Here is a 15308-nt window from a genome sequence, read left to right on the forward strand (position 1 = left end):
AAGTGCTCTCAAAAACTAAAACATGGGTGGTACGAGGTACTGTCGTGTTGTGGGGTGTAAAAATTCTCAATCTCGGAATCGTGCTTTAACTTTGTATTCGTTTCCAAGACGGAATTGAAAAATTAAAAAAAGAAATGAGGGGATAAAAGCTGTGAGAAGAATGTAAGTAAATATTTATTATGACGAGTTCATACGTTTTATTTTTTTTAGAACATTAGATAACAACCCGTGGCAGCCGAGTAAAAACACTCGAATCTGCAGTGCTCATTTTGTTGGAGGAAAGCAGTCTTACGTCGAAAACAGCCCAGCGTCAAAAATTTTTCCTCCTGTGTACAAAAAAAGAGATATCACAACTGGCCTTAGCTAGACACGAGCGACTTCTGAAAAAAAAATGGGTACGTCAACAGCTTCAAAACCACAAGAACTGGAAATGATAGATGAAAAACGATAAAATAAAAAAGACTAAATAAATAAAACTTTACTATCGGCTCAATATTTCAGAACAATACTTATTCCTTTGATAAAGAAATATATTTTCATTTTCCATTTTTATTTTGCATGTGTAAGTTGATGAAAAAGAAGAAGAAGAGAAAAAGAAGAAGATGAGTGTTATAGTAAAAAGTACTAGTAAACCCCTATAAAATGATCAGATATAACTTTATATATTGGTAATATTTTTGTCATAATTAATTTAACAATCTTAAATTAACAATCACACAAAGTGACTTATTTGCTAAAACCATTCAAGATAAATCTAGTTCAGCTTATTTACTGACAGATTGAAGATCCACTTTTATCTTAATTATCTGTTAATGTCGTTAGTTTTATCTGATATCTGGTATTTGTAACTAGATAATTACCGAAGAAAGTACTGTACTGTTGTGAAATGAGGAACAATACAGTAGCCGCATTGCCTATTTATTTTAATATAGCCGAATATTGTTTGTTTGGTATAACATTATGTGTTGTTATCGGTGTAATTATTTATTTTATGTTTGTTAACAGAAAATATAATACAGTGTCCGGATTCCTTTTTGGCGGGAAGAATATGTCAACAATTTCAGTTACATTCGCGTTAATTGCGAGGTGAGTGAAAACTGTTTTATTTTAATGTATGAATTAATAATAATAATCAGTGGCGCTACAACCTCTTTAGGTCTGAGCCTCAGATTTTTGAATCTGTTTTCGTGATCATTTTTTCAATTTAATACGCAAGTAGGTGATCAGCCTCCAGTGCCTGACACACGCCGTCGACTTTTTGGGTCTAAGACATGTCGGTTTCCTCACGATGTTTTCCTTCACCGTTCGAGCAAATGTTAAATGCGCACATAGAAATAAAGTCCATTGGTGCACAGCCTGGGATCGAACCTACGACCTCAGGGATGAGAGTCGCACGATGAAGCCACTAGGCAAACACTGCTCAATGTATGAATTATTTGAACTAAAATTACAGAACTGATTTAAACTTTTACTACTTTTAAATCAAAAATATAAACAATTTTATTTTTATATGCAACAAATTTAATTAAAACTTCTAGAGGCCTTTTCGTAAAAAAAATACCCTAGTCTATGATACCAGGTTGTACAATTACAGGAAAGTAATATATAATAATCCAGTGGCGCTACAACCATATTCCCTGTTCCTTCGATTATAATAATTTGATACACAAGTAGGTGATCAGCCTTTTGAGTCCGACCCACGTTATTCAGTTTTGGGTTTTAGACAGGAATATCCTCACCCTGTTTGCTCTCACTGTAGGAGCAAATGCTAATTGCGAAAAAAGCTATATTGGACAGCCGTAATTTGAACGCACAGCCTCAAAGCCCTTATACCTGATCCCCATTCCTATCCGTCGCACTCTTAAACCAACCAACTTATCTAAGGCCAACACTGCTCTATTGCAGGATATTAAAAATTAGTAACTATTGTGTCAGAGAAATCTTAGTGTAATATATAATAGGTAGAGACATTGTGCTTAGGCTTAGACTTTGCTGTATGTCTAATTTAATTCGGTGACAAACGGGAGTCATACTTAAGTCTCGACTCTGAATATCACCCTCCTAGGCGCCTGATTCTCAATTTGGTGCCAGTGCACCAATGGATTGTCTATCTATGTGTGCAATTCGTACTTGTACATATGGTGAGGCAAAATATCTCGAAGAAATTAGTCTGTTATACATCTAAAAATATGGCGTGTATCAGGCATAGAAAAATAAAGTAATTTGTACCCAACTCCGAGTGTCAGTGGATTATTGTGGCGAATTCAAAACTTGTGAAATTTATTCGAACGCCTTTTTAAACTATTTAATCTTTTATTTTCAACTTATACCAAAAAGTAAATATAAAAACACAATGAAAATAATTACATTTAGTTTTCTGTATATATATTGCACACTTTTCAGCCATTTAACGAGTATAACGCTTCTCGGCGTACCAGTGGAAATATATTTACGAGGCACACAGTACTGGGCGTCCACATTATCTCTTATCGTAGTGACATTCTTAACAGCTGTCATTTATTTACCAGGTAAACAGTGCACGTGTAATAACTATTGTAGTTTAATCTGATATTTGATTTGTCGTTTTAACTTTTGTTGAAGTTTAAAAAAAAATTACTGAACTTATTTTGGAACAAAAACTTCGCACGTCCCTTGAAACTAGATTTAAGTTTAATTGACGTCCTGATCGCCTGAATCTGTAAGGGTATCACGTAACTAGCAATACCGAATCCCATTTTAATATTTTTGTGTTTGGGGTGGTGGGTTCGTAGTTGTTAGTTTGGTGATTGGTTGATGATATCGTTGCCCAATGGCAGAAATATATTATGGTTATAATATTATAAAACCTATAATTCTTTTACCAAATCCAATTCTACTTAGTCCTTCAAGAAATAGTGTACCAAATGCCGGCAACGCACTTACGCGCCCTCTGGCAACGTTAGTGTCTATGGGCACTAACACTTAACAGGCCAGCCTCTTGCCCGTTTGCTTTAAAAAAATAATTTTGTTTCAGTATTTCACAAGTTGCAGTTATCGTCGAGTTTTGAATATTTGGAAATAAGATTTTCCACTCACACTCGGACGATAGCTGCCGTTTTATATGTTATAAGTAAATTAATGTTGCTTCCAATTGTGCCCTATGTACCTCTTATGGCTTTTAGACTAGGTAAGTTTACGCCAGGGATTAAAAAAATTGATCTCAACTACTGGGAGCAGTTACAGGCTTTTATTATTGAGTTTCAGAAGTGTTGGTCTAGTGGCTTCAGCGTGCTACTCTCATCAGAGGTCGTAGGTTCGATCCCCGGCTGTGCACCAATGGACTTTCTATCTGCGTATTTAACATTCGCTAGAACGGTGAAGGAAAACATTGTGAAGAAACTGGCTTGCCTTAGACCCAAAAAGACTGATTACCTACTTGCCTATTAAATTAGCAAAAGATCATGAAATAGATACAGAAATCTAAGGCCCAGACCTTAAAAGGTTGTAGCGCCACTGATTTATTTATTTTATTATTGAGTTTATTTACGCGCGTGCTACAAAATTAAATATTCTGGGAAGAGTTTTGACAGACATTGACGTAGCATGGTTATAATTTATCTTCGCCTTTAAATATAATATTATATAGTATTTTTGTGATTTAATATATGTTGTTCAAGAATACGCGTAAAAAACTTAACGTTTGTTTATTCTCAACAGTATAGAGACTGCTGCGACGCCATCTTGTCTAGAGAAACGTTTTGGCGGGATTATACAAATAAATATTTTTTTTAATGAAAACTAAAGTTCTTTTTACATTATATTGTTTATTTTCAGTAACAAATCCTTTAGCAAGCCGAATTACAGCAGTCACGTGCGTTGCATGTTCAACTTTTATAGCCATGGAAGGCCTTAGAGCGGTTGTTAGTATCGGAATTGTTACAACATTCCTTGCATTGGCTGGAACTGCTTTGCCAAGCAGCTTGGCCTTGTTACCTATGGGTTTTAAGAAGATGTGGGAAATCGCAGATCATGGTGAAAGACTGGTGTTTTATGAGTAAGTGATTTCTAATTGCTCTTTGTAGGCCGTTGTGGCAACGGTTGGATTGCAGATACGTACGAATAGGTAGCGGTATTTATTTTCGCTTTATTTCTTTTAATAGACAATAAAACTCTTGGTTTTCACACTAGGTTTCTGTATGTTTCGGTTTTCGGATACTTACATTTACCTTTTAAAAATTTGCATTATTTTTATTATAGTATTACTTTTATTTTTGTGAAGCATAAGAAAATATTATCTGCTTTGGTGTTGACATGACTTTCAAGGGAAAGTACCGATCCCTAATAACATAATATAACGGGAAATCTTTTCATCTGACTTTCAATAATAGGAAATTGAACAGGCTAATTACATACACAATAAATAAAATTGTGTTAGAATTACTTTGTACGTCTCGTCTGCGTGATTATTTGTACATAAGCGCTCGGTAATGAGCTTAAACGCTTAACGCTTTGTCACGTGACCATTTTCATACGTATTCGTTTGGTTTTAGAGGGTCACGCCTGTCGAAAAGTGATTTTGTCTCAAGCCCCTGGTGATTTATCTCTGAATAGGTACAAAACAAATTACTATTTACTGCTATGAAAAACTTTAGTAGTGTCCTTACTTACCGGGAAAGTATCGAATTGTAAATTATAATGCCACTTATTTTTCTTATCGAAGAAATAAATTAAAACAATTAAATTTATTATTTGTATTAATTTTCGACACTTAATATTTTAATGACAATTAAATTCATTAAATTCCTAACATATCTTCCTTTTTCCCTTTCTCCAAGTCTTGGAAATCTAAAGTTTTAGATTTGTACAAATATGAAGTTTCACTTCTGACATGTGTACTTTGTACGCACGCACTTTTTTTTGTTTAATAATACTTCTGCATATGTGAACTAAGTATATCAGTGCATCAAATATAAACATATACGTGCAATTATTAAAGTTCATCCACCTTCTTTTAAATTACATAAACATGTAGTACTTGAGTTTGTCAATAGTCGTGTTGACAATGACTTAATTTATCTGACATTCGCAAACCTTCAGTATTGAGTAAATGATGACTTTGATGTTTGACTACTTAAATAGAGGTGTTTTTCGTTGAAAAATATTATTACTTCCTGCCACATCCGGAATCAGTTAACTCCTAATGTTATAACGGCGAACCGAGGGTAGATAAAAAAAATATTTTTTTTAAAACGAAAAGGATTCATACACTTGAATGATGATTTGTGATTGGCTAACATTTATGAGAATATTTTGTATGTGCGGGAAAATATAAATATGTATCTTTAAAAAAAATTGTAGCTTCCATAATTATAGTTCCCGTAACAAAGACAAAATTACTGCACCAACCACAAGGCTGCATAAAACGAGTATTTCTTTCCTTTCATGTCTACTGCTGCTAGAGGACAAATCTTAGTTTTTTTTATATTATAAATTAACTATTCATTACTTAAGATGTCAACCAGGTGTAATGGTTGCAGCTCCTTACAAACATTTTGTAAAACAAAAATCTTGGCGATTAAAAAGAGTGGCGGAGAGTTTATTGACTGCTCTTGTCGTCCGTTCTACACCGTGATTTGAGAAGTGTATGTGCATTAAATGTAAAATTAGAAGCATTTAGCATTTAATATGTATTTCTTTATTGACGTTCATAAGTACATGTAGATACACTGTGTTACTTAAATGAATAAATGATTTTGAATTTGAATTTAACAGTCGGATGCTTGACTCAATATGAATTCCGGATCTTGCAGGAAGAAGTTATATTTTTACGTATAAGTCTCCATTTAATAGTCAACATTCTCAAAGTCATCATTTTCTCAATGTATTTAATTTAGACAGAACCTTGATATAATTTTTCTTTGCATCCCTTAAAAAATATTTCTTTTTGCAAAATAGAACTAGTATTAGCCAAAAAATTAAAATATGTATATTAATGAGCAGTTTTTGAAATTCAAAGTAATAGCGGCATTTAGATCGCTTTATTTATGTTCATCACTTGATATCGTCTCTGCGGCCCGGTATTTTTGTTTATTAGCGTCATTAGTAAACAAGACTGTAATTTTTTTCAGCCCCGACCCAGAAATAGCGCATCATACATCATTCTTCGTCGTCACATTGGCACTCAGCACCAACTGGCTTTGGAAAATCGCCCTAAGCCAGTCCTCGCTACAGAAGCTTCTAGCAGTTCCCACCATAAGCAAAGCTAGAATTTGCTTAGCTGTATCATGCTTGGGCGTGATATTGATGAAACTTTTATCTTGCTTTCTCGGATTAACTCTGTACGCTTGGTTTGCGGGATGCGATCCATTACTAACGGGACAAATAAAGAAACATGAACAAGTTAGTTTAATTAAAATTTTAATTGTTTATTTAAAGTAGCGTCTTAAGTTTCTCCTATAACCAGTGGCGCTACAACCTTTTAGGTCTGGCCAGATTTGTGTATGTGATTCGTGATCATTTGTTCTTTCTGTGCCTGACACACGCTGGCGTCACGTTAAGGTGTGACGGTTTCCTCAGGATGTTTTACTTTACGAGTGGATGTTCAATGCGTAGACAGAAAGTCCCTTGGTGCACAGTCGGGGATAGAATCTCAAGGATGAGAGTAACATGCTCAAGCCACTAAGTCAACACTTCTTTGTCTCACCTATACTTCAATACTAATAGTATCTATGGAAAGTGTAGGACGGCAATCACTCCGTCCCAATTAAGCACGTATTTGATGATTCTGTCTTTAAAGGCGTTAATTTTTCGTGTTCTCTAAGCCGATTTGGCCAAAGCTGTTTTTGATGACGTAGAAGTCTAGATAATTTTTTCTTACATACATCAGAATTTTATAATCGAACAATTCGGATCTGTATTCGACCTACAACCACTGAGGCACTATGATAATGTTGTAGTTATAATAAAATAAAATTATTTATTCCTTTTTAGCTAGTACCGCATTTTCTGAATAACCTGGCTACAATGTTTCCGGGAATTTGTGGCATATTTATCATCTCAATATTTAGTGCAACAACAGGGTGAGTTTTAAGTTTTTACACTACTTTTCTCTTCAAACAATCAGTACAACTCAATAAAATTTTGACTTGGCAACCCGTGCTAAAACAGAGCTAAGAGTAACACGAAAGTAGAAAAAGAAAAGAAAACAAGAAAATGACTTAAACATCTTAATGAAAAATGATATTATAAACATAATTAAATTCCTGAATTTTGTACTTTTAGTGGAAAATATAGTTATGAAAAAGTATGTTGCTACGGGACACATAAAAATTATACTCTCAATTATAACGGAATTAATAAAAAAGTATAAAATAATCGTGAATTTTGAAAATGTATGAAAAGAAATGGTGGGGTCAAAGTGACCTTACTGGTTTAATTTCCCTCGACCGAAAACCTTATTTTTGGAGTACAATTAATTGTTAGGGGCCTACACTATACCTAAGTATCCAAAAGTTACTTTAAATGTTTTACTTGATACTGTAGGAGTACCTCAACTTTATAACCAGTAATTACCTCACATACTCAAATATAAAGTAACAAAGAATCCCTCTACTCCACCCCCCCTTATAGGCAGCAACGCACCATGGGTGACCATGACCAGCCTTTTAAGGCTGTCCCGTAAGCTCGTTTGCCCCATATCATATAAAAAACTTTTTCATACTGTGCATACAATAAATATTAAATTATTTATAAATGAATTTCAGTTGCATATCGTCTATAATTAATTCGGTGTCGGGAGTAATATTTGAAGAATTCATACGGCCCTGGATGCCTTCCAACACAGGGGAATCAGCGTGTTGTCGAATTATGAAGGTAATGTTTACATAACATTCAGAGCTTTCTTTCTTTTGCTGATGCCTGTGCTAATCCAAGAAGGAAAATTTCAATACAAACTGAACAACAACTTGCAACAATTTTGTACGTTTTAATGGGTTAAAATTATTCCAACAAAATGCTACAGAAAATTTCGAGAATTAGCATGCTCCCAATGAAATTCTGGCCCGCTAATATATACACATATATAATATATATAGTATATACAATATACATAATATAAAACTGAATATTATTCGTTTGTTTGTCTATTATACAGCTCTAGCTACGACTTAAAAGTATTTTTGTGTTGGCTACAGACAGACTGATATAACATTTATTACTTACGAAACTCACACACAAAATAACAATAGTAAAAAGCTAGTTCATTAATAGAAGATTCATATGACGCACTACATGACAGCTCTTCTTGGTTCATCATATGATTGACGACATCTTGGGATCCATAGCTTCAGATAATTACTTCACCCGCATTGGATGGTAGTGTGACGTCATATACGTAGCGCCTAAAACGTTTTATTGTGTTATTATATAAAGTGCCTGTTACGTTTGGTAATGGTTTGGGGGAGAAAGGTGTAAAATAGTATTAATAATTCCAGTTCCTATGTATTCTGGTGGGCTGTTACTGCGCTGGAGTTGTATGGTCTGCAAAGGAGCTGGATAGGTTGCAGCACGTCGCAACAGGTGTCACTGGAGTCACAGCGGGCACTTTGCTTGGCCTCTATACTTTGGGCATAACGTCTTCTAGAGCTAATTGTTCGGTAAGATACATGATTTGGTATAAGCTCGAATTTTTTGTATTTATGTGTTACTCGGCCTTAGATTTATGTATCTGTTTCCTTAATAAATTTCGCTAAAGGCCGTTAAGGGGCCGTTCAAGTATTACGTAAGCAGATTTACTGCAATTTATTCCCCCCCCCCTCAGCAAAAGTAAGCACAGCTCTCAAAATAATAGTACATAAACGTGTTAATTTTTTGTAGGAATATTCGAAAATGCATTTCGTTTTCGAGCATACACAATGTGTGGGTAATATGTGTATACCAGTAAATAATTACTGTTGACGTAATCACCAAATAAGAAAATCAAAGATAATATAGTGCTTACGTAATACTTGAACGACACCTAAGTGGTGAGCCGTAAGTGACGTACAGATGCCGTAAATTTTTGAATCGTAGAAATGCTTGTTTCTTCGCAATAGTTTTGTAGTCAAATTTTAACATCAAATAATTTTTAGACACCAAGCTTTGGGTTTGGACGTTTTAAAAATCGAACACTCTGTCAAAATTTTATCGCCCTCTCTTGTCAACTCATGTTAAACATTAAGCATTGAGAAGCAATAATTATTAAGAAACTGTCACATTTATTATAGCGCCCTCTCTTGACAATAAATAAAACTATAGAAATGCTCAGCATATCTTATACTTGAATTTGTTTTATTACATAGTGTCACTAAGAGATGTCGCTGTACTTGATTTAACATAGGAAATTAGTTCATAGATTCTCCGCTAGAGAGCATCTTCGCTAATATTTAGAAACAACACATTTTTTCCTTCTTTTAATTTTTATTAATTTATTTTTTGTAGACTGCTAGTTTTTATAGTTACAGTGAACATTATCGACAAAAAACAAAACTACGCTCATACTCTACGATTTCATCTATTGAATTAATATTTTATTAAAATTTAAATTCCCATTATGCTTTACCTTGTTAAGAATTTTTAATGTTATTTCTTTGTATTTATGAAAAAAATTATACATTTTTAATCTTAACAAGAGATGCTTTCAGCCTTTTAAACTCATAATAACCTTTTCAGGGTGCGCTAAGCGGTTGTCTTTTGAGCCTACTACTATGCGGTTGGTTACTCATTGGAGCTGAAAACGCGTTAGCTACGGGGGCATTGACCTTTCAGCGGAAGCAACTCCTCACTTCCGGCTGCGGGAAAGCCAACTTTACGCACATTTTGATAAATACAACGACTATCATGCAGACAATTACGTAAGTGATATTTTATAAATACGGTATACATTTTTTTCTGGTTTTCATAGACTTTACGCATTTTTATTTATTTTTTATGATTATTGTTTAAACATTAATAAAGTATACCTTGGTGCCTGAAGGGTACAATACTGTGTACACAATCCGTTGCTTAGTCACTAAAGAGTTACGAGAAAAATAAAAGATAAAATTAATACAAAAAAACCTAAGTAATCTAAAAGTATCAGCCTCGTCAGTTCCGTCGCAATTTTAGTTATATAACCTGGATAAATGGAGAATAATTTTTTAATCGAAACCACTATTTTTTTTAATGATTAAAACGGTCTTTGGGTATGATATGTCTAAATTTAGCTTACGCCGCGGTAGCGGATAAAAAACTTTATTAAAATTACAACACTTAACAAATTACAACTTTACTGGATGACGGAAGATTGGAAACTGGAAGGTGTTCTGATATTTAAGGAATGAGTTTGAGTGTGGGAAAAACAATGTAATAAATTAGTCACCTTTAATATTAGATTAGTAAGAATTATGCGCTAACGCTAATATACATGTTTTTATATTATTATTTAAGAATCCTGTTAGTATTAGTTATTAAGTAAAGCATGCGTTTGTATGTTAAAAAATGTACATTTTAATGTAGTTCCCGTTGGCACACCTTTTTAAAATATAATATTCAGTGTAAACTCTCTATAACGACTCTTAAGGGACTGTCCATATTTTTACGTTACAATGAGTTGTCGTTAAATGGAAAGAAGAGAAATCTGTATTAGAAAAAGAAAAAGTTTATTTCAGACTAGTGTTAGTAATTACATAAAAACAATTCTTATTTGATCGCTTTGTTAACGCTTTTGATGCACCAGCAAATATGTTGTATTTTTTTACGTATTTTATTCATATCTTGCGATATTGAGGCATCTTCGTGATAAAGCACGTGCAAGGAATTCCAATTTCTAAACAAAACAACGGATTACTTAGAACGTTCGGTACGTATTATGCCGACAGTCGAGTTTATTAAAAGCTAGGACAATACAGGTACATAGCTCCGCAGTCTTAACTAATTTTGCCAACTTAAAAGTACTTTTTATTATTCAATTGTCGTTATTGAGGGTGGATGTAATGGTATGTAGAGTGTATCATTGTATGGAAGACAAGCTAAGCCAAAGCCGAGTTATTGGTGATTTCGTTAAATCGAGGGCGGTACATGGACTTTACACTGTATATTATATATTAGTAGTAAATCACACTGACAGCATTGTTGTCCTAGTGGCATCAGCGTGCGACTCCCTGAGGTCTTAGGTTCGATCCCCAGCTCTGCATCAATGGACTTCCCATGTGCGCTAACACTACGTTCTGTGAAGGAATACATCGTGGGGAAACGTGTGTCAGACAGAAGGCTACTACTTGTGTATGAAATAAATATGATCAAACGGATGAAACAAATCACGCCACTGCAGTTGAAAAACCGCACAATTTAGTGGATAGATAAAAGCTGAATTCGACTAATTATTGCAATAAATTAGGTGTTCATGTGTAAATACGTTGCTCATGTTTAATGACGCATTCAATTGTGGCAAAAATAGTGCAAAATTATTCATAAATTTACATTTCAAAGCGATTTGCTCAATTTGGCGCAAAATTCGCATATGACTCCTAACAAACATGAAACATATTCATCATAGTACCATCAGAAAAATCTATATTTCACGCAAAAAATATGCATAATTTAGCTTTTTTAAAGTCCCAATCCCCATGGGGGCAGAACATTTCTGCATCAGTTTTTATGTAAGACAAATAGCTCTTTTAGCACGAGCTTTGTCAAATTAATTATGAGCAAAGGTACGAAATTGAAGGAAAATATAAAGCAAGGAATTTGGAGGAAACAGTTATGTAAATTACTTCTGAAAGTTCTTATTACTGGAATACTTTTGCTGACGGTACAAAGATGTATTACTCCAGTACCCTAAGATACATTGAATACATCAAGTTTATTTTTGTAAATTATAACTTGTATTCGTTCTACAGAAAAATGTATTTATTTTATATAAGTTGTGCATCAACCAATAGATCTTGGCGTCAGATTTTTCTATCTTAAGTGTATGGTTTATAGGCATATGAAGCTAAAAAAATGCTGCTCATTTAGATGTTTTTATCGATAGGCCGCTACCGAGTTTTTGCGTTAACAAAGTCGAAAGATGGACACTTTTTTGAGTAAATTTCGTTGTTTTAAGACAATTATGTTATTACACTACGCGTATTTTTTCGGAGTTCTAACAACCGTACAAGAAAGAGCCTTGATAGTAAGAACATTAAAAAGCCGTGTCGGCATAGTGGTTTCATTGTCATCCCTGAGGTCGTAGGTTCGATCCCGGCCGTGGACCACCAAAGGACTTACATGTCTATGTGTGCATTTAACAGTCGACCGCTAAGTAAAGGAAAACATCGACAGGCATGCCTTAGCTACAAAAATTCGACGGCGTCTGTCAGGCGCAGAAGACTGTTCACCTACTAGATACGGAAATCTGAGACCCAGACCTAAAAGGTTGCAGCGCCACTGGTTTTTATAGCAAGAACTAATTATATGCGATGAAAGCTCGATATTTGTTACCATGGTTACCACTTTTTTAAGGAAAAGTAACAAAATACAAACTTAAATACACGTTTTACAAAGGTTTAATTTTCTTCTGTTAACGTAAGGATAAATTATTCCAACGTCATACAAATAGAAGAAAGTCTCAGCAAAAACCATGTTCTAAGTTTAAAAAGCGATCAACCGGCCAAAGTTTTAATCTTTGCCTGGCAACTTGGGTAATATAAGCTTAAACCGAACTTTTATCCCCACTTATTAAAACTTCCATATTACTATTACTTGATTTGAACAGTTTTATGACTTTTTCTTTGATACTTTAAACTTTTATGGTTATATTTTGATTTATAGTTCTATTGACTGCGGATGTACCTTTGTAACTAAGTAGCTGGTACGCCGTCGCTGTGCTCCATTTAAACAAACATCAGTCCATTATACACATATGGTAGTCAGCGAAAATATTGGTCATTGTTTCATTTCTACTTTTCATAACTTTTTTAACATGAAAATAAGTTTCTTAGGGCCTTAAAGTTCATTTCAAGTGATTGCCTAGCGAAGTAAGTTTAAGTAATAATTAACAATATTGTATCGATAAACCCATTTGTTATTTTTACCTTTGCATGTTATTTTAATTGATTAAATTTATTACGTCTGGGTTGACTGTAAGAATCTGCTTTTAGCAGTATGTATGACCGGTCATCATCGTTTGTCTTCTTTTATTTGATTTATTGTTATTATTATATATAAGCATTGTCAATAACTCATTTTTGACTATTAAATATAAAGCAACGCTGAAAGATATTGTGTACAATATTGATTATCACTGTTCTTCTAATACCGTATCGGAATACTCCAAGGAATAATGGTTAAAATTGTTGAAAAAAAAAAACGAAAATTGTCTAGTGTAGTTATGACTTGTGTGGTTGTTGAGGAAATAATAAATATAATTCACGGCGGAAAAATAATATGAATAAACGAATTGTAATTATAAACAGTATTTCAAAACTGGTAAAAATAAAAGAATGTGTAAATGGGGCGGTCTTATTGACTTACAAGTTTCTTCCAGACAATAGATTAATACTACTGCACTTATTTATAACGTCATTATACATTCGCATCAGACCAATGATTAAGGGTTTTCAATGCTAAAAAGAAAAAAAAAACTGACTAAAGCACATGAAACGACGAGTATATTAAAATCTATATTTCTTTTTATTTTCCAGTCCGCTTCCATCGAAACCACTTCAGTCTCTCTTCAGAATATCCTTCACATACTGCCCCTTCGCTGGAGCCATCACCGTGCTCCTCATCGGTATACCCATGAGCTACCTCACGGGCAAGTCGAAGACTGACTCCATCAATCCAGACGTCTTTTGCCCCCTCACTCAAAGCTTCCTCCACAAGATGCCAAACAGAAGCCGTTCAGAGTCTTTGGATTTAAGTACTCCAGATAATCAGGAGGTCTATTTGGCACTCGATGAGGCCCTGAAACATTTGAAAGAAGTAATAAATAGGTAGTTAATTTTTGTTTTTTATTGACTTATAATATAAAAAATTGTACCAAAAATATAATAGATATAAAATGTTGAGAAAAAGATAATAATAATATTTTTTTACTTATAATATGTTCTGATAATATTGACTATTTTTTCATCGACACAACAAAATTAAAATAAAATAAAATTTAGTCTATATAATATGTAAGATTATAAATGATTCCTTGGGTATAAGTATTTAAACGGAGCAGTGTTGGCCTAAGGGTTTAAACGTGCGACTGTCATCCCGGAGTCATAGGTTTTTATCCCCAAATTGATTTTATACCAATGGAATTTGTCTATTTGCGCATTTAACACTCGCTCGTAGGGTTAAGAAAGACATCGTGAGAAAACCGGCATACCTTAGACCCAAAACGTCGAAGGAAGAATCTATACTTTTATTTATTCAACAAGTAAACATCACAAATACTATATGATATCAAAGTAAATACATTTAAAAGAAGTGGAAGTTTTTTTTTTTATTAAAACTAATATAGTTATTTACTAAAGAGTACAAGTGCAAAACAATTACCTATAACAAATATAAATGGCGATCGAAGGCAGTAGGGGAGCACGAAAAAATGTATATTCTAACTAAAATTACGATAAAAGCCGCAACGTAAAAAATATAATTTAATTACTATTGAAAATTTTCTCTGGTCGTTGCTTCAAGAAAAGTATTAAGTAGTTGTTTTATTCATTATGAAATTCTTATTTGTTAACTGTACATTTCGTCTCATGGTGCAATTCTATTGGCCGACATTTGGGTCGGAAAAATAATCCCCCGAATACCACTCGAGCTTCAAAATTATCTGGTATTTCCCTCAAGGTTCGTTGCAAACAAATATAGTCGTCATGACGACTATAGTAGTCATGACGACTATATTAATTGTTTGCAACGAACCTATCGGGAAATACCCGATAATTTTGAAGCTCTTGTGGTATTACATATGAGTATTTGTTACAACTACAAAGTCTGCGTAATTACATCCGAACCAACCGAACATTTCTCGCATATTTAACCCAACAAAATAAGTGTAAAATCCATTCAATAATCCGCGCGACATACGATTTCACAGCTCGATGCCGTACAAATTTCCACGTCATCTTCCATTATTCATAACTCCAATGATATATTGCGTTTAAGTCGGTTACCTGACCCTGTCCTCATAAACATTCCCATTCGTCATTTTTCCTCGCTTTCATCTTATCAGCGCTAATCTTCATACGAAAGTGATGAAAATTGATGGAGTTTCAACGAATAAAAGCCGACGTTGAAACTCTTTGTGAGCCTAACTAGGGTTCAAATAATCTTTG

At 33.9% G+C, this 15308-nt stretch overlaps 1 protein-coding gene across 1 annotated transcript; it reads left to right on the forward strand.

Annotated features, from left to right (window-relative positions):
• The first annotated feature begins 860 nt into the window (after positions 1-860).
• Positions 861-13976, forward strand: LOC125049229 (sodium-coupled monocarboxylate transporter 1-like). The gene is made up of 10 exons (XM_047648382.1): positions 861-1086; positions 2404-2528; positions 3014-3166; positions 3814-4033; positions 6108-6378; positions 6970-7058; positions 7743-7851; positions 8472-8633; positions 9688-9869; positions 13680-13976. The coding sequence occupies exons 1-10, from the start codon at positions 887-889 to the stop codon at positions 13972-13974; spliced, it is 1806 nt and encodes a 601-aa protein (XP_047504338.1). The 5' UTR covers positions 861-886; the 3' UTR covers positions 13975-13976.
• The last annotated feature ends 1332 nt before the right edge of the window (positions 13977-15308 follow it).

The sequence above is a fragment of the Pieris napi genome, chromosome 4, assembly GCF_905475465.1.
Source record: "Pieris napi chromosome 4, ilPieNapi1.2, whole genome shotgun sequence".
Classification (NCBI taxonomy): domain Eukaryota; kingdom Metazoa; phylum Arthropoda; class Insecta; order Lepidoptera; family Pieridae; genus Pieris; species Pieris napi.

Coding starts and splice junctions, on each gene's coding strand:
- LOC125049229 (XM_047648382.1), top strand. CDS start 887: ATGAGGAACAATACAGTAGCCGCATTGCCTATTTATTTTAATATAGCC. Junction 2,529..3,013: donor AGCTGTCATTTATTTACCAG/GTAAACAGTGCA, acceptor ATTTTGTTTCAG/TATTTCACAAGTTGCAGTTA. Junction 8,634..9,687: donor CTTCTAGAGCTAATTGTTCG/GTAAGATACATG, acceptor TAACCTTTTCAG/GGTGCGCTAAGCGGTTGTCT.